Source organism: Anser anser, assembly GCF_964211835.1.
Source record: "Anser anser genome assembly, chromosome: 4".
In the NCBI taxonomy this organism is placed as follows: Eukaryota; Metazoa; Chordata; class Aves; order Anseriformes; family Anatidae; genus Anser; species Anser anser.
The window spans coordinates 78659012-78681967 of record NC_139724.1 but is presented as its reverse complement, the minus strand read 5'-3'; the positions used below and the strand labels follow the sequence as shown (position 1 = coordinate 78681967).

Below are 22956 nucleotides of genomic sequence, written 5' to 3'. Positions count from 1 at the left end.
GGGGGCAGCCAAGGGCTTCCCCATCCCCACCTGCCTCAACCAGGGCTGGCCACAGCCTTTGAACGGAGGCAGGAAGGATGCACGAGCCTCCAGTGATGCTCAAGGCTTGAATTCCATTGCCCCAAAGGAAACTCATTAGGGCAGAGAGAGGGGCAGGGGGGCTGCGTCTCTGCAAAGCCCAGCAGGAGCCTCAGTAATTAAAAACCTGTTCACCACGGGCCAGATAAGGACTGAGTTTGAAATGAAAGCAAACACCCTGGGAAGAGAGGCGAGGCAGCAGGCAGCACGGAGGTGGGAGAGGCTGGGTCTGAGCTGCCCCCCGGCTCCTTCCCCTGCCCGGGGACAGGGCTGTGGGCAACCCGTGCCCAGGGGTGGCCGGGAGTGGCTGGGCTCTAGCTGTCCTGAGACAGCTAGAAGAGACAGCAATTTTCTGCCTGTCCCTTCCCGTGATTTTTTCAAGTCTATATCCCAAAGGACAACTCCAGGAGTGGCAGCTTGCCACAGAAGGGCTCGAGCCGGTCTGTGCCAGCACCAGTACCGACACCGCACGCCGCAGAGCTGCTGCCTCTGCCCGAGCCGGGGCGATGCACGGGGGGGTCCCTTGCCCAAGGGCTGGGGCTGGCCTGGCGCTCGCCGTACCTGCACCACATTGCCCGACTCGTCGCAGACGCACACCGTCACCTCCACGTTCTTCTGCGTCTTCTTGTTCCCCTTGTCGAACTCGCCCTGCACCAGCGTGAGGTAGATGTCGTTCCTGACATCCCCTAGGAGGAGAGCCCCGTCAGCGGGGCCAGGTCCCTCCGCAGCCAGGGCGCCCCATGGCCTCACTCCAGGACCCCAAGAGACCACCAAGGGATGAGCCCACCCACCCCACACTGCTCCCATGCGGAGCCGCCTCCTCTCCTGGGCTGCCCGGGATGCACACACCCCGGGGCCTGCCTGCAGCCCCCCAAAAGCCCCCGGATGCCCTGCTGGGGGTGGCTGCTGCACCCCCCCCCCGTGGGCAGCACGTGGCACCAGGGAGGCTTGGCACAGGGGAGGGGAGAGGAGGCCAGCGCTGCCTCCCCGCTTGCCTGGCATGATGACCTCCGGGTAGCCCAGCTTGCGTGCCACCACCGTGCTGCGGTCCACAAGGTGCGGGTGGTCTTTCCGCACCTGGCTCAGGTCCCCCCACAGCATCTTCAGGGACACCCAGAACCCTGCCAGAGATGAAGCGAGGGGCATCAGCCCCACGGCCAGCCGCGCTCGGACTGAGCCGTGCCACGCTGGGCAAAGCCGGCCGCCACAAGTTGCCCCTGCAGGAGCAGCTGCCCTGCCCTGGGGCTCAGCCCCGAGGTGTTCGGGGGGTGGGCGATCGCCTCCCACCCCCACAAGGCCTGGTCCCGACTGTCAGGACAGTTCCCACACCAAGCCCCTGCTGTGCCCGGGACCACCCTCGCAGCCTGTGGCCACTGTAGGGTTTTGTTTGTTTGTTTGTTTTGGGGGGGAGGCGGGGGGAGCTGCTACCTTGTCCTTTGTGGTTGATGTCCTTTCCTTCCACCGCTTTCCTGATCATGTTGTGAAGGAAATCATTCTCAGCGGCTGCCCTGCCAAACACCAGAGCAGGGAGAGCTTCAGAGGAGCTCCCAGCCAGGAGGACTCGTGGGAGCCCTGCAGCTGGCAGCAATGGACAGGAAAACAAGCTGGACACCCCCCCACCCGTGGTCCCCCAAACCCACCCGCCACCGAGCCCACCTAGAGGAAGGTGCAGGACAGCATCCACAGCTGACATGGGACAAGGTCCCCAACCCTGAACACCCGTGTCCCTGCAGAGCCCCAGCAGGGTTCCAGGATTCTCTCAGTACCTCCTTGCCCATATAAATAGCCTTTTGTCTGACTTCACTGGGTTCCTACACCTGGTGACATCCCGTCCCAAGGATCCACAGTCCCTTTGCAAAGCCAAGGTTAACAGAAATCCTTTGCTCTGTGATTCTGGCACCTCCTGACGCCCCTTACTGCCGCTGTCCCCATGCCAGCTCAGCCACCGGAGCTCTGCCTCCCTGCCTGTCCCCAGCCCCAGGACTCACAGGTGCACAGGGATGAAGTGCTGCTTGTCCTCGTCGCTCTCACACTTCCCCTTGCTGATGTCCGTGATGTCCATCACTGCAACGGCACAGACACAGCAGCATGGGGTGGCTGCCATGGGTGCCTGCAGCCCCAGCGACACGGCCCTGGTGCCAAACCCTCCAGGTGACGCACGCAGGGCCAGCTCGGTCCCTTCCTGCAGCCAGCGCCTCGCCTGTGCCCCCCGCACCGATCCTTCTGTGCCTGGCCAGAGCTCCCCAGGAGGCCCCCGTGTCCCAAGAGGACCCTCTGCCACCTCATGCCGGATGGTGCTGAGCCACAGGGGCTCTGCACAGGGACCCACCCTACACCCACACGGCTCCGTGGTGAACGGGCACAGTGCCGATGCAGGCTGGGACCCAGCACCCGGGCGCAGCTTGGCAATGGGAAAGCTCCCAGGGGGTCTCTGCTGCACCCCCGGCAGCACCACAGCCCTGTGCACCAGGATGTGCCCTGTGCACCAGGATGGGCCCTGTGCTGGGTGCAGGATCCCACGCAGCCGGGGGCCATCCCCCTCCTTGCCCCTCCTCGCCCCACTCTGCTCCAGCCACGTGGGCAGAGCCGGGGCTCGGGGCGCACAGCACCCACCCGGCGTCCCCTCCAGCCACGAACCGGCTGCTCACCGCCAGGTGCCTCCGAGCTCCCGTTTGGCCAAGACAAGCCATGCCCGGGACTTCTCCATCCCCCACGGGCACCGGGGCTCGGTGCAGGATGGACAGGGCACTGCACCGCAGGCACCACGACAATCCATCTGGCCCCCTCCCCAGGGACATGCTCAGCTCAGAGCGCAATTAGCTGCCGGTATGTTAATAATTCACCTGGTAATTACTCTGTGGCTGAGATCCTAGTGCACGCTAATTGGCCAATTAAAATCAATAATTTCCTACCAAGTTCATCCGATGAGGATCAATACTCAGAGCAGGAACATTTGTCAAGGCAGGGGAGGAGGGTGCGGGGAGCTCCTCTGCTCCTCCCTCCACAGGGGGTGCCCAGGGCTACTCCCGGGGGGGCCCCTGCTCCTGGGGTCCCCGCTGGCAGCACCGGGCTTGGAACTGGGGAAAGCAGGTGGCGAGCACGGGGGGCACGGGCAGAGCGCGGCCACGCAGAGAGGCGAGCGAGGGTCGGGGTCCGAGCGCGGGAGCTGGCCGAGAGGCCGGTGCGGGGTCTGCTCCGGGAGCCCCTGCTCACCCGAAATGCCGAAGGGCCGACGGAGGCCGGTGCTGAGCTTGCGGCTGAGGGTCTCCCGGAGGTCCATGCGTCCCACCCGGATGATCTGGCACACCAAGAAAAGCCTCTCCCGCTTCAGATCTTTGCTGCCCAGGTCCTGCGGGGTACAGGGGGTGTGAGCGGGGTGCCGGCAGCACCGTGTGAGGCTGCTCCTCTACCAGCACTGGGAGACCACAGGGAACCTGCAGCTGCCGGGAGGATGAGCCGGGGGTGCAGAGCTGCCTTCAGGGGCTGGGGAGTGCCCTGGCTACTGTGCCCCACAGAGGGGCTTGGCAGGAGGGCACAAAGCTCCGCTGTCCCAGGGAGCCCCGGGTTTCTGTGCACCCCCAGGCAACGCCGTGCTGGTGGAGACCGATGGCCCCACAGGGTACCCACGGTGTGGCAGCGCGGCTGAGGCGGGCACAGCTCACTGGGGGGGGGCAGCTCTGCCATGGAGCAGGGCCCAGCGGGGCAGTCCCGCACCCCAGCTCCTGGCACCCCAGCCAGGCCAGGTCCTGCGAGGATGCGGCAGGAGGACATGGCACAGGGACAGGGCATGGGGACATGCGGCTGGTGCCGGCAGCAAGCGGGGGTCAGAGGTGAGCAAGAGCTGGGGGAGTTGGACCGTGGGGCTGGAAGTGCTGATGCTGCTCATTTGCATTGATTTCCTGGCTCATCTGCATATCGATGGCTTGGGCCGTCCTGAGGGTCAGCTCGGCTCTGCTTGCGCAGCGGAAACCTGCTCCGTCAGCAGGAGCTGCTCCTCGCCTGCCTCCCCGGAGGCGGCTGAAACCAGGACAAGCCCGGCGAGGGCGGGCACGGGGGGCGAGGGGCAGCCCACGGGGGGTGCGCAGAGCCCTGGTGCCAGGGCAGGCACTGCACCGGGAGCCACGGGGCTGGGGTGATGGAAAAAAGGAGAAAGGAGCAGCAAGGAGAGAGCGCTGAGGGGAAGAGCTGGGGCTGGGACGGGGGTGGGGGACAGCGGCTGCAGTGGGGTTTGGGGTCCCTCCCGCGCACGGTGACCCAACGCACCCCACACGCTGCATCGAAGGGCACGTTGGCAGGGCAGTGGGGAGGGGAGGATGCATGGGCTGAGTGCCTGGAGGGGGGCAGCGAGCAGGCAGCGCCGCCTCCCAGCCACAGCCCCAGTGGGGACAGGGCGAGTTCCCTCGCTCACCGTGAAGATGGCCTTGAGGTTGTTGAGCAGCTCGATGTCCTGCGGGACGCCCGTGCTGGCCCAGCGGATCACGTAGTTCTCACTGCAAGGGGACGGTGAGACGTGAGAACCCGGGGCCAGTCCCTGTACATCGGGGGTCCCGGACCAGGCAGAAGCCGCCAGCAATAGGACCAAGAGCAAACAGGGGCAGGGGCTGCCCCACTCCAGGGGACGCAACCAGGGGATGCCGTGGGGAGCAGAGGCACGGGACCCCTGCCAAGCGCCGTGCCACCTGGGGCCCCACCTGATCATGCGCTGCTCGCCGGGGTCGTACAGCGCCATGAAGAGCTGCGCCTCCTCACCGATGTTGCAGACAAAGTTGCGCACACAGAGGTAGAGGTTGTGGGAGGGCGATGCCGCCAGGCGGGCGCTGCAGCCCAGCTCGCTCTGCTGTGGGCACTGTGGGGCAGGAGGTGGCTCAGCCCCATGGCACGGCCCCACAGCACGACCCAGCCGGCCGCACGTGGGGCAGAAGGCTCTCAGCACGGTGGGGCCAGCGCTGGCTCTCACCGTCTCCTCCTGGATGCGCTGCGTGATGGTCTGCGCGGCCTTCTTGTGTGCCTGGAAGAGGCTGATGACGCTGGTCCTGTCGGGGTCCAGGATGTTTTCATCCTCGTCCCGCACCACCAGGTCCAGCGCAAGGATCCTGCGGAGGCCGGGATGGGTGAGATGGGACCCAGCTCCTGGGGGCACGCGGGGCTGCGCATCCTGCCAGGACCCGTGGGCACAGGGCCGGGGCTGCAAGCACGGCGTGGGGGCAGGATGATCCCTGCAGGCCGTGGCCAGCCACAGCCAGCCGGGGAGGGGACAGGAGCAGAGCAGCACCAGGGACGTGCTCCTGCCCCACGCAGGGCTCACTGGCAATAGCCGTCGGCCAGGTGGAAAGCAGAGCCAGCAGCACGCCAGGACAGCGGGGACAGCAAGCCGGGTCAGCAACGATGCTGCAGCAGGGGGACAGAGCATCAAGCATCCCTCAGCACCACACAGACAGCGCCTGTGGTGGTGGCAGATACAGCGCCTCACGCTCCCATCCTCGCTCTCACTTGTTGCCGTAGTCGATCTTGCTGGTCACCTCCTTCTTGAGCTGCAGCAGCTCGTCCTTGGGCAGCGTTCCCGAGAGCAGCTGCGAGCGCCGCTCCATCAGCTCGTACATCATCTGCTTCACCTGCCGGTACCGCTCCGTCTGCCCCGCCTGCAGGCAGCCGCCACGCACAGGGTCACCCTGGCGCCCCCGCCGGGTCCCCGTGCCCCCACGGCCCCGTCCCCCACCGTCCCTCACCACATAGAGCTGCTTCCAGATGGTGGCCCACTCCCGCAGCGTGGTGGTGATCTCCTGCACCATGGGCATCTCGGCAGGGACCACGCACTCCTCCGCCCTGGGGAAGACGCAGAGCCCTGCAGCACCCCGCTGCCGGTGCGGGGCCCGAGGCCGAGCGGGGCGGGCAGGCGGCCCCCTCGCCCCATACCTACCCCCTGCGCTCCACCACCGCGCCCTTCAGGTGGATCAGCGAGGCCGGGAAGATGCCCTGGGGGAGCAGCAGCCATCAGCACCCACGGGCAGGGGCTGGGTGAGGATGCGGTGCCCCCCTGCACAGTCCTAGGGGGCCAAGACTGGGGACTCCCTCGGGACTGAGCACCCTGCAGGGGGTCCCCAGCCCGGCGATGCCCCCAGTGCCTGGTGCAACCCCTGCCAGGCACCCAGCCGGGGCCATCCCCTGCACCCCGTCCCCCACAGCAGCCCCTCACCTACCCGGGCAGCCCTGTTCCTGAGCGAGTACCCGCGGTACCAGCCTGCAAGGGAAGGGGAGGTGACAGCGTCAGCCAGCCTTGGGGCCTGATGGCCCTGGCACGAGGCCCTGGTGCCGGGGTGCACCTGGGTACCCCAGCCTGGCACAGCCCAGGGGGCAACCCTTACCCTCAGACGCCTGCAGGATGTGCACCGTCTCCCCGACCTGCAGCGGGAGGTGATGCTCGTTGGTGCTTGGGAAGTTCCACACGGCTGCGGAGAGAGGGGCCAGGAGCTGTGGTCAGGGGCCCCTTGCCTGCCCCCCCCCCGCCCAGCACAGCCCCCTGGGGCCAGGGTGCCCCACACCCGGTCTCCCCCATGGGGCAGAGCCACCCCAACAGGCACCGCTCAGCCCCCGGGGTGCTGGTGCAGGGTCCCAGCCGCACACGAGCTGCCCGAGATCCCAGGGGGGCAGGGGCTGGGCGGTAGCAGAGCACCTCGGGGTGCCCCTGCCCGTGGGAGGGGACCCCACAGAGCCACCACGCAGCTGCCACGGCACCAGGCAGGGCAGGACCCCTCAGCCCCCAGAGCCAGTGCGTGGTGGTCCCAAGCCCTGCGCCCTCCCACCGCGCTGCCAGCCGCCCGCAGCCCCCGCACGGCCGGGCGAGGGGCTGGGCCCCGCTGCCTGAGGCACGCGCCCACCGCGAGCAGCACAGGGGGTGAGAGCGCAGGACGCAGGGCGCTTCCTGCTGCAGCGCAGGCTGCACCGGGACGGGCTGCGGTTAGTCCTGCCGCTATTTCTGGTGCTGGGGCCAGCGGCGGCTCTGCTGGGGCTCTGGGTGGAAGCAGCCCTGCCCTGGCTGCAGGACCGGCTGCACGCTGCGCCAGGGACTGTCCCCTGCAGGCATGCATGCCCCCAGCAGCTCCCTCCGGGACCCTGCCCACCACCCTCCACTACAAAACCTTGCCACTTAAACCCAATCCTCCAGCTCACGTCCTTGGGGGTGCAGTGCCCCCAGACTCGCACAGCTCATCCAGGACCCCCTGGATGGACACACACACACTGCTGGCCCCAGGGCTCCCTGCAGCACCAGGAGCCCTGAGCTGCCTGGGGACCCCTCCTGCCATCCTGCCCTCTGCCAGCACCAGCCCGGGTCCCAGCTCACTCCTGGGCCAGCTCCTTCCTGCCCCCAGCCCCCACCAGACCAGGCTTCCTCGCAGGCCGGTCCCCAGAGCCCCCTGCAGCACCCCAGGCCCCCTGTGGGGCTCAGCCCTCGCTCGGGGCCGCTGCTGGCAGCGCAGGGAGGGGACGTGGGAAACGGCCCCTCCAGAAACGGGAAGAGGCACGGGGCGGCGCAGCGCAAGGAGAAGTGCCCGCTTGCACAGGGGCTGCTGCAGGGAGGCCGAGCAGGGGCTGCTGCAGGGAGCAAGGCTGCTGGGGTGTTACCGCAGCCCACGCAGAGCGTGGGAGCAGAGCCCCGAGCAGGTCCTGGGGCAAAGAGTGGGGTGGCTCTGTGCTGCCTGGTGCAGGTGCTGGGGTGGAGGGTCCTGTGCTCCAACAGCTAGGCTTCAACCCCTAGCCCAGAGGGGAGGGACAGATCCTGTGCCGGGGACTGGAGAGGCGCTGCCCCAGCACCCCTGCCCTGATGCTTGGCCCCTCAGATCCCCATCTGCACCCAGCACCAACGATGCTCAGCCTCCAGGCGTGCTCAGCCCCCAGCCCACCCCATCGCCGGCCCTGCAGCCCCCGCCTGCCCCCCACTTGTTCCTGCATCCCATGGCCTCCCAGCACCAGCATCACGGGGAGCTGGCTCCTGCCTCGTGCCCTGCGCATCGCCACTGCCCCACCCAGCACAGCACCGCTCACCCGCAGCCCCCGGTGCCCCAGAGCCTCCACTCACCCACGCCATACTTCTCCTCCTTGGTGGGCAGCCACGGGGCCATGGCCGGCTCTGCGGCGCAGTGCGGGGACCCGGGGCCCTGCGCGGGGCAGCTGCCGGTTCCTCCCGCCGCGCTCCCCGGGTCACGTGCACCTCACCGGCTTGTGCAAACCTCCGCTTCCTCAACGCCCAGCTGGGTGCTGTGGGACCCGGCCGACGGCCCTGCACCCTGCCAGGGCACCGGACACGGAGCCCACTGCCCTCACGCTGCCCGTCCGGGGACTGGGGCTGCCCGGGGTGCGATGGGGCTGCCTGGGGTGCGATGGGGCTGCCTGGCCCAGCCGTGCTGCAGCGCCCAGAGCCCCCCAGCTGAGCGTTGCCCAGAGCAGGGATGTCGGGGCTGGAGCCTCTGGCGCTGAGGACACCCGCTGGGACGAGGCCTTGGTGTGCCCAGCTGGGGCTGGCCTGTCCCCATCCCCCAGGGCGCGAGGTCTGGCAGCACGGGCACCGCACAGGGGGCTCTACGGGACCGTGCCCAGCCCCTGCTTCCCCGCAGCACCCCGCGGTGAGGGAAGCAGCGGCTCGGCACCAACCGCTTCCTTCCGCTCTCGCCCGCTGCAGCCCCAGCTGCCCGGTGCCCCTGGGGTCAGGGAGCTGGGCGCTGCCGTCCTGCCCCGCTCACGGAACCCCAGCCGGGCCCCGTCCCCGGTCTGCCCCCGGCCCGCAGGCAGGGCTGGCAGCCGGCTGCTGCCCTCGTGGCGCCCGGCTGCGCCGTGTCTCCGTCGGCAGCACCAGGCCAGCGCCCAGCTCCCACGCTGGGGTCGCCCCTGGGTGCGTCTGTGCCGTCCCCAGCCCCCGGCCACCCCGGGGCCCGGAGCCCGGCCGGGCAGCCCGGTGCGGGGGCACGGGGAGCCCCACGGGGACACGGGCAGGCTGAGGCGAGCAGCGGGCGCTCGCTGCCGCGGGGCGCAGGGAGCTGGGCGCGGGGATGAGCCCGGGGCGGGGGGCGGGCACGGGGGCTCCGGGCAGCACGGGCGGCCCGGCACGGGCCGCGGGGCCGGTCTGTGCCCGGGGCCGGACGGGTCTGACCCGGGAACGCGCCCCTCCGCCGGCGCCCTCGCTCTCGGCCTGGACGGGACAAAGGCGGCGGGGGGCTGAGGCTGCCCCGGCCGGCCCCGCACCCGGAGGGACGGGCAGGCGGCCCCGCGGGCGCCCCGGGGCTGCGGCAGGGGCAGGGGCAAGGCCGTGCCCGCGGGCGGCTCCCCCGGGCCGCTGGGAGCTGCCGGCCCCGCCGCCCGCCCGCGGAGCCCGGTGCCACCGCCAGCCCCGCTGCTCGGCCCCGCCGCTGCCAGCGCTCACGGCCAGCCCCGGAGCGGGCGCAGGGCCTGAGCTCCGCGGGGCCGCCGCGGCGGGGTGCCCGGCACTGACCGGGTGCCCGGTACCCACGGGGTGCGCGGTACTGACCGGGTGCCCGGCACTGATGGGCCGCCCGGTACCGACGGGGTGCCCGGCGCCGACAGGCTGCCTGGCTGCCCGGTACCGACCGGGTGCCCCGCGGCGCGCTGCCCGGCACTGGCGCTGCCCGCGGGCCGCAGGACGCCCCCCGCCCGGCCCCGCGCTGCTCCGCTCGGCCCGGACCCCGCCGCGAGCCCCGTGCCCGGCTCGGGAGCGGGGCTCCCCCGGCGTTCCCGGTGTGGCAGCTCCACCTGCCGGCCCGCGCCGAGGCTGCCCGGCTCCCGCGCAGGGTGCCGCCTGCCCGGCACGGGGCGGGCGGGACCGGGGCTGCCGCTGCGCCCGGCGGGGCCCCGCTGCACCGGGGAACGGCGGCCCGGGACAGGGGGCGCGGGACGGGGCCCGGCCGGGACGGGCGGGGGGAGCCGCGGGGGGGGACCCTGGGCCGGTCCGGTGGGGCGGGGCCTCCCCGGGCGGGGCCTCCCCGGGCGGGGCCTGCCCGCCCCGCCCCGCCCCGCCCCGCCCCGCCCCGCGCCACGCAGCACGGCCGCGCCTAGCAACGGGCCGCGCGGCCATTGGCGGCCAGGGGGCGGGGCGGGGCGGGCACCGCGCGGCGCTGATTGGCGGCTGCGGCGGGGCCACGTGACGGCGGCGGTCACCTGACGCTCGCCCGAGGCCGGGCCCAAGGTGGCGGCAGCGCGCGCAGGTGAGCGGCGGCTGGGCCGGAACCGGGACCGGGACCGGGACCGGGACCGGAACCGGAAGCGGACCCGGACCCGGACCCGGACCGGGTCGGGGCGCTCGGTTCTGTGCGGTCAGGGCCCGGCCCGGCGGTCACACCCCTGGCCTGCTGCGGCCCGGTGACCCCCGCCCGGTGACCCCCGTCCCGTCCCGTCTCTCGGAGCCCGGCGCTGCCCGGTCCCCGCCGCCCCCCGCCTCGCTGCCCGGGGCCGCCCCGTGCCCCCGGCCCAGGCCCCTACGCCCCCGCCGGCCCCTTTCGGTCCCGGTCCCGGTCCCCGTCCCCGAGCCCTGCCCCGAGCCCTCCCGCCCGGCCCCTCGCGCCCCGCCAGGGCCGGCACCGGGCTCAGCCCCAGGCCGGGCCCCTCCGCCCGCCACTCGCAGCAGCAGCCCCGGCATCGCCACGCCATGGCCGGCTGCGGGGCCCCGGGCTCCCCGCCGCGGCAGCACGGCCCCGGCTCGGTGCCGGAGGACGAGGAGGAGGAGGAGGACGACCCGGCCCTGGGCTGCGACGGCGACCTGGAGGTGAACCCGTACGACGGGCTGCCCTTCTCCTCCCGCTACTATGAGCTGCTGCGGCAGCGCCGGGAGCTGCCCGTGTGGACCACCAAGTACAGCTTCATGGAGCACCTGGAGGGCGGCAGCGGCGTCGTCCTCGTGTCCGGGCCACCGGGCACCGGCAAGAGCACCCAGGTGAGTGGGAGGCCGGGCTGGGCCGCTGCGGTGCTGGGCGCCCTGCTCAGCACCGTCCCTCCCACTCGGAGCGGCGGCGGTGCCACGTCCTGCGCCGGGGCGGCCGCCTTCCCGCAGGTCCCACGTGCATGGTGAATGCGCTGCAGCCCCAGGGCGGGCTGGCTCCGCTCGCTGCCCTCGGCCACGGTACCGGGGAGCTGCGTGGCCTCAGCGTGCCCTTGGCAGGGTGGTGCTGGGATGCACTGGAACAGGCACATGGGCGCTGGGCAAAGCCTGGGTACGAGCCGGGGAGGTGCCGCTGTGTGAGCTGGGAGCGGCTGCGCTCAGGGAGAGCATCGGGGCCCTTCCCGGGGCCGGGGGCGGTCAGGCTGGGCGATGGCGGGCACGAGGTGCCAGGATCTGGGCTCCTGGCCCAGCCCGCAAACCTGCGCAGCTCATCCCAGCCCAGAGCCTTTGGCACAGCTCCTAGGGGCGTCGTCACGCAGACTTTGACCAGGGCGGGATTGCCTGGGAGCTGCAGGGGTAATCCTGGGCCTCCCCGGGGCCAGACGCAGTTTGGACCGAAGCTCAGCAGCTCCCAGTCCCTGGGTTTATCGGGGAGTTGGCAGCGGGGCTCGGAGCTGTTGCCCAAACCGCTTCCCTGGGGTGTGACTGCGTGCGGCGGTCAGCCCGGGATTCAGCCCGAAGGGCGGCCTGCCAGGAGCCCGATTCAGGGAACGGGGACCCTGAGCACGGCTCGCGCAGGGCTGGGCTGCCCTCAGCCTGAGGCCGCTGTGCCCTGAGCAGAGGAGATACAACTGGATCCACGTGGGGCACCTGATCCCGCGCCTCGGTGCAACGACAGCCTGCAAACACGATGTTCCCACGCAAAGAGGGAAGGGCTGGCGCTCAGGCCAGCTCCTGCGGCTGCTCCCGCGGCTGTCTGTGCAGCCGCCCCTGCCCCCCTTTGCTGGCTGCGAGGAGGCAGGAGGGAGCGTGGGGCTGTGCGTGGCGGCGTGGCCGCTCCCGTGGGGCTGACGGCGCGTGGTCCTGCCGAGCTGCGAGCAGGGTGCTGGGCTCTGGGGGCGGGTCCCTACCTCTTTGTGACCCCCGGGCCGTGGCAGCACCTGCCCGCGGGCGCTGTGCGGCGCAGGGCGGACGAGCGAGGTGGGCTGGCGTGCTGCTGGCAGGTGAATGGCAAGCTGCAGGAAAGGCTGCAGGAGAGGAGTAAGGGGCAGCTCCGCGAACTCAGGCACGGGTGCGGCGGTTTGCTGGGGACGTGCTCCTAGTGCCAAGCCCTGGGCATGGTAGGAGAGGAGCTGAGACAGGCAACGGGGAGCAGTCAGAGGAGGAACGGCTGCTCCCCGAGGGAGGGACTGAGCAGCCAAGGCTTCGGTGTGGGTAGCACGTTACCTCTGCTGAGGTTTTCGGCATGGTGAGATAGAGACGGGAGCTGTCCACGTCCTTAACACAAGGGCCGGGGCCGCGGGGCTTTGCGATCAGGCAGGGAGCTCCGGGCACAGGGCGATGAGGCCGAGGAGCTCGCTGCTGTGGTGCAGGCGGGTACTGGGGATGGAGCGCCCGTGGGAGCTGTGGGTGCCCCTGCGCCTGGGTGCCCCGGTACAGGAGGTCCTTTGGGCATCAGCGCTGCCGCGGGGAGGGCTCGGGGGGCTCTGCTCGGGGTGGGGATGGAGCGTCCCCGTGCCCAGGGCCCTGCTGCCAGGCCTCCAACTGGCGCCACCCCTCGCAGGTCCCGCAGTGGTGCGCGGAGTACGCCCTCTCCCTGCAGTTCGCGCACGGCCTGGTGGCCTGCACCCAGCCCCACAGCCTGGCCGCCCTCAGCCTCTCGCTGCGCGTGGCCGATGAGATGGACCTGAACCTGGGCCACGAGGTCGGCTACTGCGTCCCCCACGAGGACTGCTGCACCACCGAGACCATCCTGAGGTGCGGGGCCGGGGCTCTGGGCTGCCCGGTGCTGGCAGCACCGGTCGCGCCGCGCTCTAATCCTGCTCAGCTCCCCGGCTGTGGCGTAATCTCTTAATCCCTCCTGGCCTCGTTAGGGGAGCGGGGCAGGGGGGGCGCCTCCCCCGGGTCGGGGCTGCTGCCGCTGGGTGGGCGAGGTGCTCCCGTGGGGGGGTCTGTGGGGGCACAGCCAGGGGCGCCCCGCAGCTGCGCCCCGCTCGGGGCTGGGGCACACGGGTCCTGCTCGGGGCTGGGGCACACGGGTCCCGCTCAGGGCTGGGGCACACACACGGGTCCCGCTCGGGGCACGCAGGTACTGCTCGGACGAGATGCTGCTGCGGGAGATGACGTCGGACCCGCTGCTGCGGCAGTACGGAGTGGTGGTGCTGGACGAGGCGCAGGAGCGCACGGTGCCCACGGACGTGCTGCTGGGGCTGCTGAAGGACGTCCTGCGCCAGCGCCCGGAGCTGAAGGTGGTGGTGGTCACCTCGCCGGCCGCGGAGGAGCAGCTGCGCGCCTTCTGCGGGGACCCCCCCGTGGTGCGGGTGCCGGGGCCGGGGCCGCAGCCGCAGGTGCTCTACAGGGACCCTCCGGCCCGCGGCCGCGTCGCCGCAGCCTGCCAGGCCGTGCTGGACATCCACCGGCGGCAGGAGCCCGGCCACGTCCTGCTCTTCCTGGCCAGCGAGCAGGTGGGGCTGTGGCGCCTCGGGCGGTCAGGGCAGCGCCGCGCCGCTGCTGCGGGAGAAATGGGGGAGGTGGGGAGGGGGCTGTCTGCTGTGCCTGGGGAAGCCCCAGGAGAGGTGCGGGGTGTCCGCTGGGCTGGGACGCCTCGGCTCTGGGTGCGGTGGGTTCTTGGGGCCTTCCCCCAGGGCAGCCAGGCGGGCACAGGGCTGTGCTGGGGATGTGCTGCTGCTCTGGGCACTGCTGGAGCGTCACTCGTGTCGCTGTCCTTCGCAGGAGATCGCCGAGTGCTGCAGGGCCATCCAGACCGAAGCCATGGCGCTGAACCCAGGGCTGGGCCCGCTGCTGGTCCTGCCCCTGCACCCCGGCGTCGGGCGCGCAGCGCAGAAGGTGTACGAGGCGCTGGAGGAGGGCGGCCGGGAGCGGCGGGTGGTCGTCACCCACTGGCTCGGGGACTCCTCCTTCTCTCTGGGGAGCGTGCGCTTTGTCATCGACACGGGGCTGGAGCTGCGCAGCGTGAGTGTGGCGGCCTGGGCTGCGGGGACAGGGGGCCTGGCTCTGCCCTGCGGCGAGCCGGCAGCACGGCAAGTGGGAGTCTGGGCTCGGGGTCGGCCGCGCGTCCTGGCCCTGCTGCGTCATGCCCCCGTGTGCGGGGGGCACAGCCCAGTCTCCGCAGCGGTGGGGCAGGGGGAGCCTTGGCGAGGGTAGGGGCTCATCTGCGGGTTCCTTCCCGTGACCCTGCAGGTCTACAACCCCCGGATCCGAGCAGAGTCCCAGGTGCTGCGGCCCATCAGCAGGAGCCAGGCGGAGTCGCGCATGCAGCGAGCTGCCGGCAGCCCCCAGGGTGTGTGCGGGGGGTGCCCCGTTCGCCTCCGGCAGGAGGCGGCGTCCGCCCCGTCCCTGCTCACGGCCCCCGTCCCGCAGGTACCTGCCTGCGCCTCTACTCGGAGGCCTTCTTCGAGCAGCGCCTGCCCCCCAGCCCCGCGCCCCACGTCAGCGAGACCAGCCTCAGCCGCCTCGTGCTGCTGCTGAAGCGCCTGGACATCGCTGACATGGGCCAGTGCGACTTCCTCGACCGGCCAGGTAGCGCCAGGGCAGGGGTGTGCTGGGGGTGGCCGTGCAGGAGGAGCTGGAAGCTGGACGTGGCCGTAGCTGTGGCCCAGGCTCCCTCTGGAGAGGGCCTAGAGGGGGTCTGCGGGAGCACGGGGGGGTGGCAGGGCTGCCTGGCCCCACTGGCGCCGGCAGCCGGCTGATGTCCTGCCCCAGCCCCCGAGTCACTGATGCAGGCGCTGGAGGACCTGGACTACCTGGCGGCACTGGATGACGACGGGAACCTGTCGGAGGTGGGCATCATCATGTCGGAGTTCCCCCTGGACCCCCAGCTGGCCAAGGCGCTCATCGCCTCCTGCGAGTTCGACTGCGTGGAGGAGATGGTCAGCCTGGCCGCCATGCTCACAGGTACCCTGCGGGGCTCGGGGCGTGGGGCGGGGGTGCGGTGCAGCCCACAGGAGCCGGCACCGGGAGCGTGGTGGTGGCAGCACGTGGTGACCTCCCCTCCGCGCCGTCCCCAGTCCCCCCCTGCTTCGTGCCCCCTTCCACGCGCCTGGAGGAGGCTGTGACCACGCGCCGCCGGGCCCTGCTCCACCCGGACGGAGACCACTTCACCCTCATCAACATCTTCAACGCCTTCCAGCAGCGTAAGTGCTGGGCCAGGAAGTGCGGAAGCACCTGCCGGCGTCTCACAGCTCCCTCGCTCCTGGGGCAGGCACGAGAGCTGAGTTCAGGACAGCCTCCAGGCGCCTCAGGCTGGCTGCAGGGCGGTCCCAGCCCGGGGCCGGGCTCCCCGTACAGCCCCGTCCCGCTCTCCCCGCAGACAACGCGGACGAGGGCTGGTGCCGCAAGCACGGGGTGAGCGGGGAGGCGCTGCGCCTGGCGGGCATCGTGCGGGCTGAGCTGCTGGAAGTGATGCAGCGCATCGAGCTGCCCGTCTCGCCCCCCGCCTTCGGCACTGACGCCAACGTGCTCAACATCCAGCGAGCGCTCATCTCCGGCTACTTCCTCAAGGTGAGGGGGGGGCTGCGAGGGGCTCGCTTGGCTGGGGCCGGGGCAGTGCCAGGCAGCCCCCCTCCCTCCCTCCCTCCCTTCGCCCTCACTCCCCAGGTAGCTCGGGACATCGATGGCTCCGGCAACTACGTGATGCTGACGCACAAGCACGTGGCCCACCTGCCCCCCGCCTGCTGCTACCTGCTGCGGCAGCCCCCCCAGCGCCTGCCCCCCTGGGTCCTCTACCACGAGTTCACCATCTCGCAGGACAACTGCCTCCGCGTGGTCTCAGAGATCCAGCCCCAGATGTGAGGACCTCGGGGATGGGGAGGGCTGGGTCATGCCCAGGCTGCGTCCACCCCTGGCTCCGGGCCTGTAGCAGCACCCTGGGGCCATGCCTGGCCTGCGCCTCCTGTCCCCAGGGGACAGCTCTTCCCATGTTGGGGGGGTGTGAGGCTGCTTCCAGCGAGGTCCCTGGGGCCCCCCCCCCTCCCTGACTCTCCATCCCCGCAGGCTGGTGGAGCTGGCACCCCAGTACTACCTGAGCAACCTGCCGCCCAGCGAGAGCCGTGACCTGCTCATGGAGCTGCGAGAGAAGGTGGTGGCCGCAGAGGATGTCCCTGTGGTGCCCGAGCCCCTGGGGGAGGCGGCCGCCAGGGAGGACGATGAGAACCAGGACGTCTGCGTGCTGCAGTGAGCGGGAGCCGCCGGAGCCACCTCGGCTTGGCTGGGACAGCAGGGGCCAGGGAGCCCCGGGGAGACGGCGCTGCTACGAGGGCTGACCCCATCCTGGGGAGGTGCAGGCTCTCTGCTGCTGCTCTGACAGCTCCGCACCACGGCCGTGCCGCAGGACTGGCCTCTGCCTTCGTCCCCAGGGAAAACACACGGGTTTGAGGAGTGCTGGCCCCGTCCCTGGACCAGGACAGTGGTGGGGAGCCTCCCCTACGTCTGCTGGCCCTGCCCCTCTTCCTCCCCACAGGCGGGGGGCAGCCCCTCAGGGGCTGTGGGGCCACTTGTGGATTTCTCCTGTATAAAGTTTTGTGACCTTTGCTCCTGGCTTTGTGTGGTGTTTGCACTCCAAGGGGCTGGGGGCAGGGTGGGCCGTCTCCTTCCCTGGGGTCCTGCTTCCCTCAGGGACATGGCTCCCACTTCACCCCCCCCTTCCCATGGCACTGACCCCTCACAGCCCAGCCTCCTCTCCCTATCCCGGGGGGATTCTGAGCGTGATGCATCCCCCTCTTGCTAACTTGCCTCCAGTTCTGGGTACTGCGCCGCTGCTCCTGGTCCCGTCAAGGGGCAGCCCTGGCCTTTGCGCCAGGTATTCCCCTCTGCGTGTGTGCTCTCTTCTGCAGAAGCAGAGGGGAAGCTGTGGCTGGCGGTGGAGGCGGGCGGCAGGCTGGAATCACGGCCAAGTTCCCTGCTCCCTGGAGGGGACGATGCCCTGTGGGCAGCTGCTGCCGCCTGCCCCTGCCTCAGGGTCCCCCTTCCTGCCGTGGGGGGCTCTCCCCCAGCACCGCTGCGAGTCGCGACCCTGCCCCGTGCTGCAGCAGCGAGCTCAGGCCGGGGGGCAGGGTGGGGGTCCTGGCACCGAGGGGAGGGGGGTGCTGTGCTCCTGAGCTGCCCCCGGCACTGGCGGGGGTGCTGCTCGCCCCCCCATGCCTCTGGCCCACAGGCGGGGGTTCTGCTGTTACTGGGAAGGGGCACGGGGGCTCCGTCCTCCACCGCAGCGCCTCGAAGTCTGAGCAGAAAGGTGAAGGCTGGGCCTCCCCGCCACCCACAGCCGCGCTGGAGCCTGAACTTCCCCCTCGCTTTCTAGGAACCCCAGAAAGTACGTGAGTGGGAGCAGTGGGTGCAGCTCGCGCCCCCCATCCTCCCCAGCCTGGCACCGCAGTGCCCCCAGCACAGGGGGCTGCAGCCACCCCTGCCCGAGGCTGCTGCCCCTTGTTCCGTCCCTGCCCCCCGCAGCACCCCCATCCCTGTCCCCGTCCCTGCCTCGGTGGCGGTGCCAGGGCACCTCGTTCTGGGCGGGGGGGTGTCCCTGCCCCTGGCTGGGGATGGCAGCGCCTCTCTGGCCTTTGTGTCACAGCGGGGCTGCCAGGCGCTGGGCCGTGGGGCTGGAGGCTGCTGTCACCTGGCGAGGGGAGCGGGGCAGGGCAGGGGCCGGCTCCTGCCTGAGGGTGGGCTCCTGCCCTGTGGGCCCCTGCCCCTGCCCCACTGCACCTGCAGCCGGTGCTGCCCGGGGTTGGTGTCAGAGCCGGGGCCGTGCCCCCCGCCATGCTGCACGCCCCCAGGCCCGGCGCTGCCGGAGCTCGGCCGTCCCTTCCCTGCTCTCCCAGGGCACAGGGTGAGGGTGCTCAGCGCAAACTCCAGCCGGTCCTGAGCTCAGGGGAAGCTGGGAGCACCCAGGGTTCTGGCACCGTCCTGGGGGGCCTCGCACCGCCCCCTCACCCCGCAGCCCCTCGGAGGGGGCCCCCTGGGAGGGGGCTGCTCTCAGCCTGGCCGCGCTCCTGGTGCCCACGGGCAGCGCCCGTGCCCAGCGAGGCTGGAGACCGAGCGTGGGTACCGCTTCTCAGCTCCACCCCGCACAGCTTTCTCCTCTTCTGAGAACTGTGATGCTTCTGTGGTTTGGCTTCACCTTGGGGCAGCCCCACAGGGTCCCGGCTCAGTATATACCCCGCAGCTCACCGGCCCCAGCCCGTGCAGAGCCAGCAGGAGCAGCGCACGCCATGGCCGGCAAGGTAAGCACAGCGGGCGTCCCTCGGGGTCTGGGGAGCGCTGGGGAGCGCCGGGAGGCAGGGGGCTCCTCCTGCCCGGGGCTGCACTGGGAAGGGCCGGGTGCTGCGCCCACCGCCCGCCCCGTGCGGGGCTTTCCCAGCCGCTGCCCCCACGGCTCCGCTCCCCTCCCTCCTGCCCAAACCTGCTGCCACCCTGGCTGAGGCTGCTGTGCCCTCGCCCGCGCTGCCGGCCGCACCCTGGCCCGGCTCCTCTTGTGGGAACGGCTGCCTGCCTGCCCTGGCACGGGGCTGCCTTCCCCCAGCGCTGCCCTTCCCCTCCCAGATGCTGATACTGGTGGGACTGGCGCTGTGCCTCACCCCTGCGGACGCCCTGACTGCCTTTCCCCCAAAGAGTGAGTCCTGCCCTGCCCGGGCACTATGGGGGGCCTGGGGCCTCAGAGGGGGGCACCCTGGTGTGGGGAGGGCTGTAGGACCCACGGCAGCTGGAGGGACCGGGGGCACCCGCATCCCTCTGGCACAGGGCCGTGTGAGCCCGGGACTGGGGCAGCTCTGCAGGCTTGGGGGCATGGGGGGGACAGGGGGTGACGGAGCAGGCTGGGGACCATGGGGAAGGGTGGATCTGGGGGTCGGGATGAGGGCGCAGGGGACGGGCTGCCCACAGCACAGACCTGCCTCTGACCCCAGCCTCTGCATCTAATCCCCAGTTGTGGTGGGGAGCCTGAACGAGGACTTGGTGGTGAAATGCAACACTTCAAAGCAGCAAGTGACCTGGACGCAGAACGGGGAGCTGGAGCCCATGGCCGAGCTCGTGGCCAAGGGACGGACTCTCACCATCCTCGGCTTGGACCTGCCGGCCACGGGCAACTACAGCTGCTGGGCCGGCGGCGTCCTGCTGGACACCACCTACGTGGTGGTCAGGGACACCGGTACCTGGGGCCGGGGCAAGGGGGGGCTGGCACAGCCCTGCGGGACAGCAGGGCGGGGATGGGTGCAGGGAGTGTGGGGCAGGCGGGGGACGAGGAAACACCAGGCAGGCACGTAGCGTGATGAGGGAGGCTCGTGCCACAGCCTGCAAGGTGGGCGATGCCCTGCGCAGGGCTGCACAGGACCCCTGGGAGCCCGGCCGCGGAGCCAGCCTGCCCATGCTGCTTGGGGAAGGGGCACCATTCCTCAGCCCCAGCCGACCCTAACCATTGTCCCCTGGCCCCACCAGGTGAGGAGGAGGGCAAGGACGTCTCCTGCCAGGCTGACTCCTACCGCGGCTCCTTCCGCTGCTCCTGGACGGGGCCCCGCTCTGCCATCTTCCGTGCCCGGCTCACGCGCAGGTGGGTACCCGGGACCCTGGCCCCAGCCCCGCGGGCGCCCAGCGCTCACGCCTGCCTTGCTTCGCAGTAACGGATCCTTGGGGGATTGGGTACCGGTGGCCGGTCGTGGCGGCCAGTTCAACGCCAGCTTCACGGACCCCTCCTTCTGCCCCTTCGCGGAGGAGCTGCACCAACTGCAGCTGCGCCTGGAGGGGATCTCGGACACCTCCTTCTTCAACTTCACCTCCCCCCGCTTCTTCATCCGTGACATTGGTGAGCTCAACCCAGCAACAGCAGGGTGCGGGAGACACCTTCAGGGTGGGGGTCTGGGTGCCAGGGCCTCCTGGGAGGGCTCCGGCCCCAGGCTGGGCAGCGGTGCCCCGTGCTCAGCCCCCGCTGTGCTCTGTGCTGCCCACAGTGCGGCCGGATCCGCCCCAGGAGCTGACCGTGCACCAGCAGAGGGGGCAGCTCCATCTGGCCTGGGCCCCCCCAGCCTCCTGGCCGCTCCCCAAGTCCTACTTTGCTCTTCTGTACCGGCTGCAGTACGAGCTCTCCAATGGCACCCAGGTAACTGCACGGCTGCCCTACGCCCCTTCTGCCTCGCGCTGCCCCATGGCCTCGCTACCCTGCGCCTGCCCTGCCCCACACCTGTGCTCCCCCCGCCCCAGCTCGGCCTCCCCCTTGGCACAGGAGTGTCGTGAGGAGCAGTGACTTGCTCAGTGGCACACAGGGGGTGCAGGAAATTGTCACCCCCCCCCCCAGCAGCTGTCACCGCTGCCCCTCTGCCAGCACGGCTCAAGTCTAGGTTGGGAAGTCGGTGACCCCAACCGCTGTGCCCCCAGCCCCGTGCCCTGCACCTTCCCCTGGAAAATGCCTCCCGCAGTGCCTGTGGCAGTGCCCCCTCCCCGTGGCTGTGACCTGACCACCCTTTGCAGGTTGAGAAGTTCGTGGAGGGCGCGGAGGAGACGATCGTGCGGGGGCATGTGCAGCGGGTGCGCATCAGCTGTCAGGACCCCTACGCCAAACCCTCTTGGAGCCCCTGGAGCCCCTGGCAGGTGGTGGATGCAGCCCAGCAGCATAGGCTGCGTGCACACTGAGCCTCTCCCCCAGACCATGGCACCCTAGGGTGCCAAGGGATGCCCAGTCCGGGGCCTCAAGGGGAGCCATGGCCAAGGCACGGCATCCCCTGGGTGCAGTAGCCAGAGGTGCCCCCCCCCACCAACGTTCGCTTTCACTTTTGTTATTTTGAAATGGATTTTTATCTCTATAAAAGAGCTGGGCTTGGCTTTGCTAAAGAAAAAAGTTGTTTTGTTTTTGTGTGTGTGGTGGGGAGCGGAGGCCTGGGCCCTGTAACAGCCCTGAGCCCAGGAGGGCCAGAACCCAGTGCAGGGTGGGGGCACAGCCAGGGCGAGGAGGGACAAGAAGCAGCCGCCAGCGCCGGAGGGGCTCAGCTCCCTGGGTCAGCGTCCTCCACCATGCAGCTGGGTCCCTGCCATGCCACCCCGCCCAGCGTCCCCACGGGGCACCCAGGCAGCGTCTCTAGCTCGGGGCTGCAGCCAGGCGGGAGGGAGCCGAGACCCCGCAGCCCGGCAGCCCCGGCAGGGTGCGGCCCCAGGACCACGCTCCCACAGACCAGCCCTGGGCATCGTCTCAGCCTCAGCCCCAGGTGGCAGAGCTGGGTGCCCCCGCGCGCAGGGGCCTGCCAGGACGCCGTCCCCATCACCACAGACTGCCCGGCACTGGGTAATGCCACGGGGCCTTTATTGAGGTGCTTCCGCGCAGGCTGGGGCCAGGACCCCAGCCCCGCTGCTGCTCTGGAGAGGCTGGTGAGAGTGGGCGGCCCGGCGGGCGCCGCCCTCCTGGGGTGCCGGGGCCTCCCGGGGTGGGGGTCTGGGCAGCCCAGGTGCCCGGGGGTCCCCGGAGTCCGGGGAGTCCCGTGGCGAGGGGGTCCAAAGGACGGGGGTTCCAGGAGTCCGGGGGTCCCACGGCTTGGCAATCCGGGGGTTGTCCCGAGGCACGGGGCAGCGGGAGCTGGGGGGACCCCACGGCGCAGCGGTCCGGGGCCTGGGGGTCCGGCGGGGCCCGGCAGCCCGGGGTCCCGCAGCGCGGGGGGCCGGGGGCCGCGGGTCCCGTCACGGCGGGGCCACGGAGCCCAGGCGCAGCTCTTCCCCCTCCAGCATCTCCCTGCAAGAGAAGGGGCCCGGGCTGAGCCCCGCGCCCGCCCGCCCCGCCCGCGCCGCCCGCCCGCCCCGTACCGGTACGCGGCGATCTCCGCGTCCAGCGCCATCCGGAGCCGCAGCAGCGCCGGGTACTCGCGCAGGCACCGCGCCATCTCCTGCTCCGCCTCGCCGATCTCCCGCTCCAGCTCCGCCACCCGCTCCTGCCGTCGGGCCGTCAGCGCCGCCCCGGAGCCCGGCCCCCGGCCCCCTGCCGCCCCCCCCCCCCCCGGCCCCGGGCGGCCCCCGGGACCCCCGCCCCAGCCGCCCCCCGGCCCCTGCCCCCGCGGCCCCCCAGCCCCGGCCGCGCCCCCCCCCCCCATCCGGGCCCCGCGCCGCCCCCGAGCCCCGGCTCCCCCCCGCACCCGAGCGCCGCCCCCGCTCCCCCCGCTAATCCGACCGGCCGGGACCCCCGGCTCCGCCCGCCCCCCCGGGCGTCGCCCCCCTCCCCGTACCCCGCGGCACCCCTCCCCTCAGCCCAGCGCCCCCCGGCCCGGCCCCCCCGCACCTGGTACTTGGCGAGCTCCCCGCTGCGCCGGTCGCGCAGCCCCTCCAGCTGCCGGTGCAGAGCCCCCACGGCCCCGCGCAGCGCCTCCACCTCCGCCGCGCGGGCGCGGAGCAGCCGCCGGTACCCGGCCGCCTCGGCGCGGGCACGCAGCACCGCCTCGCCGCCCCGGGAGCGGGGCCGGCAGCGGGGCCCGGGCCAGCGCAGCGCGCAGGCGGCGGAGCCGTCCTCCCCCCCGCCGGGGCCGGCCGCGCTCATCCCGGAGGCTCTGCGGCGGCGCCGCAGCGGCTCCCGCCCCCGCCTCCCGGTACAACGGGGCCGCGTCACGGAGCCGCAGCCAATCCCGCCCCCGGGAAACCGGCACCGGCCGCCCGCCTCCCCCCGGCAGCGCCGCCGGCACCGGCGGGACGCTGACGTCCCGCCCCCCGCCGCGGGTGGGGGCAGCGCCCTGCCGGCACCCCTGGTCCCGGAGGGTGTCCCCGTGCGCCCCGTCGGGTCCCGGGCAGCACCATGGACA

The 22956-nt window shown here is 71.7% G+C and overlaps 4 protein-coding genes across 7 annotated transcripts in view; 2 read left to right on the top strand and 2 right to left on the bottom strand.

Annotated features, from left to right (window-relative positions):
• LOC310898247 (dedicator of cytokinesis protein 2-like) overlaps nucleotides 1–8719 on the bottom strand; it is a 69840-nt gene extending 61121 nt beyond the window's left edge. Inside the window, exons 1-14 of the mRNA XM_083832883.1 lie at nucleotides 8153–8719; nucleotides 6441–6524; nucleotides 6276–6316; nucleotides 5996–6051; nucleotides 5805–5901; nucleotides 5569–5717; nucleotides 5036–5171; nucleotides 4770–4924; nucleotides 4487–4568; nucleotides 3292–3427; nucleotides 2067–2142; nucleotides 1507–1586; nucleotides 1074–1199; nucleotides 640–764 (exon numbers count right to left, since the gene is read on the bottom strand). Of these exons, the coding sequence (XP_083689009.1) occupies nucleotides 640–764; nucleotides 1074–1199; nucleotides 1507–1586; nucleotides 2067–2142; nucleotides 3292–3427; nucleotides 4487–4568; nucleotides 4770–4924; nucleotides 5036–5171; nucleotides 5569–5717; nucleotides 5805–5901; nucleotides 5996–6051; nucleotides 6276–6316; nucleotides 6441–6524; nucleotides 8153–8195 (1386 nt within the window). The 5' untranslated portion in view covers nucleotides 8196–8719. The remainder of the gene's footprint in view (nucleotides 1–639; nucleotides 765–1073; nucleotides 1200–1506; nucleotides 1587–2066; nucleotides 2143–3291; nucleotides 3428–4486; nucleotides 4569–4769; nucleotides 4925–5035; nucleotides 5172–5568; nucleotides 5718–5804; nucleotides 5902–5995; nucleotides 6052–6275; nucleotides 6317–6440; nucleotides 6525–8152) is intronic.
• Nucleotides 8720–10214: 1495 nt separating this feature from the next.
• On the top strand, nucleotides 10215–16729 carry DQX1 (DEAQ-box RNA dependent ATPase 1). Of its 2 annotated transcripts, none has more exons than XM_083832874.1 (12): nucleotides 10215–10289; nucleotides 10706–11014; nucleotides 12744–12937; nucleotides 13269–13644; nucleotides 13913–14152; nucleotides 14381–14480; nucleotides 14561–14719; nucleotides 14903–15094; nucleotides 15208–15333; nucleotides 15510–15700; nucleotides 15797–15987; nucleotides 16193–16729. In XM_083832874.1, exons 2-12 carry the CDS (start codon nucleotides 10730–10732, stop codon nucleotides 16374–16376), a joined length of 2238 nt encoding a protein of 745 aa, XP_083689000.1. In that variant the 5' UTR covers nucleotides 10215–10289; nucleotides 10706–10729; the 3' UTR covers nucleotides 16377–16729. The 2 variants fall into 2 exon arrangements, with proteins under 2 accessions (XP_083689000.1, XP_083689001.1); XM_083832875.1 differs by having other exon boundaries at nucleotides 10227–10289; nucleotides 10709–11014.
• Nucleotides 16730–16843: 114 nt separating this feature from the next.
• On the top strand, nucleotides 16844–20872 carry LOC310898243 (interleukin-12 subunit beta-like). 3 transcript variants are annotated; one of them, XM_083832878.1, is made up of 7 exons: nucleotides 16844–18417; nucleotides 18737–18806; nucleotides 19119–19340; nucleotides 19628–19739; nucleotides 19807–19991; nucleotides 20137–20285; nucleotides 20654–20872. In XM_083832878.1, exons 1-7 carry the CDS (start codon nucleotides 18292–18294, stop codon nucleotides 20813–20815), a joined length of 1026 nt encoding a protein of 341 aa, XP_083689004.1. In that variant the 5' UTR covers nucleotides 16844–18291; the 3' UTR covers nucleotides 20816–20872. The 3 variants fall into 3 exon arrangements, with proteins under 3 accessions (XP_083689004.1, XP_083689003.1, XP_083689002.1); XM_083832877.1 differs by having other exon boundaries at nucleotides 16844–17507; nucleotides 18360–18417; nucleotides 19807–20781; XM_083832876.1 differs by having other exon boundaries at nucleotides 19807–20781.
• A 180-nt stretch (nucleotides 20873–21052) lies between these two features.
• LOC310898245 (alpha-internexin-like) lies at nucleotides 21053–22739 on the bottom strand. The gene is made up of 3 exons (XM_083832880.1): nucleotides 22443–22739; nucleotides 21974–22098; nucleotides 21053–21902 (listed from the first exon to the last, which is right to left on the bottom strand). The coding sequence occupies exons 1-3, from the start codon at nucleotides 22695–22697 to the stop codon at nucleotides 21851–21853; spliced, it is 432 nt and encodes a 143-aa protein (XP_083689006.1). The 5' UTR covers nucleotides 22698–22739; the 3' UTR covers nucleotides 21053–21850.
• Between the last annotated feature and the right edge of the window lie 217 nt (nucleotides 22740–22956).

Coding starts and splice junctions, on each gene's coding strand:
- DQX1 (XM_083832874.1), top strand. CDS start 10,730: ATGGCCGGCTGCGGGGCCCCGGGCTCCCCGCCGCGGCAGCACGGCCCC. Junction 12,938..13,268: donor ACCACCGAGACCATCCTGAG/GTGCGGGGCCGG, acceptor CGGGGCACGCAG/GTACTGCTCGGACGAGATGC. Junction 15,334..15,509: donor CTTCAACGCCTTCCAGCAGC/GTAAGTGCTGGG, acceptor CTCTCCCCGCAG/ACAACGCGGACGAGGGCTGG.
- LOC310898243 (XM_083832876.1), top strand. CDS start 18,292: ATGCTTCTGTGGTTTGGCTTCACCTTGGGGCAGCCCCACAGGGTCCCG. Junction 18,418..18,736: donor CGCACGCCATGGCCGGCAAG/GTAAGCACAGCG, acceptor TTCCCCTCCCAG/ATGCTGATACTGGTGGGACT. Junction 19,740..19,806: donor CGTGCCCGGCTCACGCGCAG/GTGGGTACCCGG, acceptor CTTGCTTCGCAG/TAACGGATCCTTGGGGGATT.
- LOC310898245 (XM_083832880.1), bottom strand. CDS start 22,697: ATGAGCGCGGCCGGCCCCGGCGGGGGGGAGGACGGCTCCGCCGCCTGC. Junction 22,099..22,442: donor GGGAGCTCGCCAAGTACCAG/GTGCGGGGGGGC, acceptor GCCCGACGGCAG/GAGCGGGTGGCGGAGCTGGA. Junction 21,903..21,973: donor GCGGAGATCGCCGCGTACCG/GTACGGGGCGGG, acceptor CTTCTCTTGCAG/GGAGATGCTGGAGGGGGAAG.